The 3,720-nt window shown below is 38.6% G+C and overlaps 1 protein-coding gene across 1 annotated transcript; it reads left to right on the top strand.

The window, feature by feature from the left end:
- The first annotated feature begins 403 nt into the window (after positions 1-403).
- On the top strand, positions 404-2,956 carry LOC139023537 (uncharacterized). Its single transcript, XM_070436864.1, has 10 exons — positions 404-543; positions 696-1,013; positions 1,158-1,193; positions 1,422-1,472; positions 1,633-1,740; positions 1,875-1,899; positions 2,016-2,038; positions 2,133-2,183; positions 2,282-2,394; positions 2,692-2,956. The coding sequence occupies exons 1-10, from the start codon at positions 495-497 to the stop codon at positions 2,848-2,850; spliced, it is 933 nt and encodes a 310-aa protein (XP_070292965.1). The 5' UTR covers positions 404-494; the 3' UTR covers positions 2,851-2,956.
- The last annotated feature ends 764 nt before the right edge of the window (positions 2,957-3,720 follow it).

Genomic DNA, 3,720 nt, shown 5'->3' with positions numbered 1-3,720 from the left:
AAGACTTGTGGATATTTAACCATAATGTACATTTAAATATCTGTGTTGACGGCTACATACAGTACAGACAGTACACAAACAAAACTGTAATTGGATATGTGAAATTTGTACATTAGCATTACATGAAGTACTTTATTTTTGAAATGTCTAGCAACGAATTACTATTAAAATGAAGAAAATAACATGGGTACACTGTAAAAACCATACAAATGTCATTGCATATTAAAATGCTGTTTAGTTTTTATGTTTCCTAAGGCTCTTTCCATTGCCTAAATCTACAAAAGCAGGTGTTTTGAATGGAAAGTTAAGAACACTTTTATCAGGCATCCTGTTGAACACCACTTCCTGTACCTTCTACCTGGTACATACTGCAATATGATGGCACATCCCACTGTGACACCAGTGGTGCAAGTGTCTTTTTTAATCAAGAAAATTCCTAGAGCTAACCTATTCATATAGTTGAAACATAGGGGATCTGGACAAATTTGGACAGGATGCTAACCTTAGTCCACTTCTCATTGCTGCTTATTTGGGGAAGCCAAGGTAAAATAAATTCCTCTACTTTTTTTACTTGATGTGTTTTCGGTTTCTGGCAAAAAGATGATAATCAAATGTCCTCAAGCTATATATTTATATCCAAGGCCTACTGACTGAAGAATTGTTGCCTTAATGTATGCCTTTGTCATTCAATTCAGTAACCTGTACCGACCTGCAGAAACAGCATGAAGTCATCCGTGCAGCAGTTGGAGAACCTCTAGTATTGAACTGCATCTACAACTGTTCATCTGGATTTGTCCGTGGACACTGGATCAAACTCCCAGACTGTCCTCGTTGTCCTAGGCCTGGGGAAACAAAAAATGTCACAAAGAATGGTGACCTCTGCACACTACCATTGTATTTCCCACATCTGTCCAGAGAAGATTTTCAGTACAACTATACCTGCTTTTCTGAAGATCATGAAAGCGAACAGTTCCCACGCAAGATAGAGTGTCTGGTATCACTGCAGGCACAAGGTAGGCAAAAACAGGTTGAAATGACCTACCCTATCATTTTACCTCAAAAAACGAATTGTGTTAAAATGTATTATATTAATTAAGTTCAAAAAGAGAATCTATTTATACATCAGTAACTAAATTATATTGTATTTCTTTTGCCAGCTCGACCTAGTGCCCTGGACACAACGGTCACTACTGGTAAGTCTCATAGGAGAATCTTTTACTGAGACTTTATAAGGCTCTGGTCAAAATAAGTTATACAAGGAATAAGGGTGCCATTTGAGACTCAACCTAAGTCTAATTTTTTGTAATAGTCTAATTTAAATTGCTCTGAGGCTGTTTAATGACATCGGCACAAAATAATATAAACCCAGCATATTTCACTAGCTTATTTGATCCTGATGTCTACCGTTTTCGGTGTTTTAGATGAATCGGTGAGAGCGTTGGGTAACCATGAGGACTCAATAATAGATCACGGTGAGACAAAATGCTGCTATTCCACTCCTTAAAAAGAAAAGGTGAAACATGTTTAAATGTATTGCAAACAACAAAAGTAACCCCCCGTTTGAGGCAATGACTGATGAGTTGCAAATTGAGTTTCAATGATAATATTGTCTCTGTGCTGTCTTCAATACAGAGAAATTCACAGGCGTCAAGGTGTTGGCAACAGTGACAGTTATTGTGGCTGCGGTGTTGGCAGCCGTGGCTGTCTCCTTATGTATGAGCCGCAATCGATATTGCAAAGGTGCTTATAGATGTTGTAAAATCAATTATGCAGGCCCAAATTATGAATCAAAAATGTTATAAAATACTTTCCAAAGTTGTTATTAAATAAAAAGGCCAGTATGTTTCATTAACGTGATTTCTTGTGTATTTTAGGAAACCCTGCTGTTATCTGTACAGGGTATGTTTTTTTTCTTCATACAATGTGGTATGTTTGCTAAGGCATTTTAACACACTTTTCATTGCAATTAGTATGCGGACTCCTTATGTGGAATTTGTTTATTGGTCTTTTATCAGCACGACATCAAGAGAAGGATCAGGTAAATATTTGTTTAATTTTACAAAATTGCTATCACAACCAGTTCACTCAAGGTTGTGAATTGTAATTCTAATAGGTTACTTCATATCTTATAGGTGCATGCTCAACCAATTGTGAGAGGGTGGCACTGCGAATAACTCCGGCTGGTAAGCTAATGGAATGTACCATTTATTTCAGTTGCTAAGCTGGGTGTGTAATAAGAACATCTACTATACAAAACATTGCATTTCCTGTTTTGACCTAGATTGCCAGAGTGATCATGAGGTTCCTTACGCTGACATCATGATTACTATGCGAGGGGCCAGCACACCTGAGCTCACACAGATCGCCTACCTGGCTCCGGGGGACCATAGAGAGGTGAGGATTGGAAACAATCGCTTTGTGATTTCTGTGTGAAATAGAAAGTGCTCTACAAATAAAATATGATCTATTATTATTATATATTCATCGACACCTCACTACATTATTTTACATCAACACCACCATATGTCACCACATGTGACCATACTACCGACATTCACTATATTCAATGTGATATGTCAGCGGAGGTTGTATAATGACTATTATTGGCTAATGCAACCACAGTCACAGGTTTAGACTTTATATAAACCTCACCTGAAATGGAATCCTGTGTGTTTCATGTCCTCCCTGCAGAGATGGAGAGAAGAGGCACGCCCTGGCCCCAGCACCGGCCCTGAAGCTAGATCCCACCTGCAGGCCTCCCGCTCAGCTGACAGACTGCATGTCCAGCCCCAGGAAGTCTCAAGGAAGATGAGCACGAACTCTGAGTATGCTGTTATCACCTACTCTTAACCAGGAGAAAGGATAAAAGAGTGAACAAGAGGAAGCAAGTGAGACATGACTGTCACTGTTGTATCTATAACCGTATAGTTGTATCTATAACCGTATAAAAAGTTAAATTAACTGTCATCCAATAAAGTCATACTTTTGTGTCATGTGGTTTCATGTGTAATTTGTTATCGCACTCACTCAGTTTGAACCTCTTTCGTTACCGTAGTTAGACTGAGCCTTGTTGCCTAGCAACAAGTATCAACACTCCGGCGTCAACTGTTGCTGATACAAAACAAACGTTTTGCGAAGCTGTTTGAGGCAACAACAAAAAACATTAGCTAAAGGTAATGTAATATTCAATGTTATTTGTATTACTCCATGCAGCCGCCTCCTGCTAGCATTACATCCGATGTTGCACTGCAGAAAGTTAGCCAACTAAAACATTTAAGAAAGTTAGGTAACGTAGCTAGCTAACGTTAGTTAGCTAACAAACGTTAATTTCACAACATTAGTTAGTACTTACCAGGATAAAGTTGTCAAAATAAATACATTTTAAAAGTAACATAAAATCCAATATTGCAGTTAATATCTATCTATCCAAATTACTGTAACGCGTTTGCAGACCTGTGTTTGACCAAGGACGATGTCTGTGCCTTTTTCAAACACTCACCTTCGGGTTCCACGTGGGTTTGGCAATATCTTGGAGGGGTTGGCTCGAGAGGTCCTGCGAGACCAGCCCAAGGACATCCCCACCTTCGCTGCCCTTTACTTCACTGCTCTTCTCAAAGAGAGAGAAGGTAGCTGTATATTTTTTGTAAAGATTATACCAATAATTAATGGGCAGTCAGAATGAAACTGTACTTTGATGTTAACTTATTGGACTCTATGTCA

The sequence above is a fragment of the Salvelinus sp. IW2-2015 genome, linkage group LG4p, assembly GCF_002910315.2.
Source record: "Salvelinus sp. IW2-2015 linkage group LG4p, ASM291031v2, whole genome shotgun sequence".
Lineage (NCBI taxonomy): Eukaryota > Metazoa > Chordata > Actinopteri > Salmoniformes > Salmonidae > Salvelinus > Salvelinus sp. IW2-2015.
The sequence above is the reverse complement of the archived record's forward strand: the minus strand, read 5'-3'. Positions and strand labels throughout refer to the sequence as shown.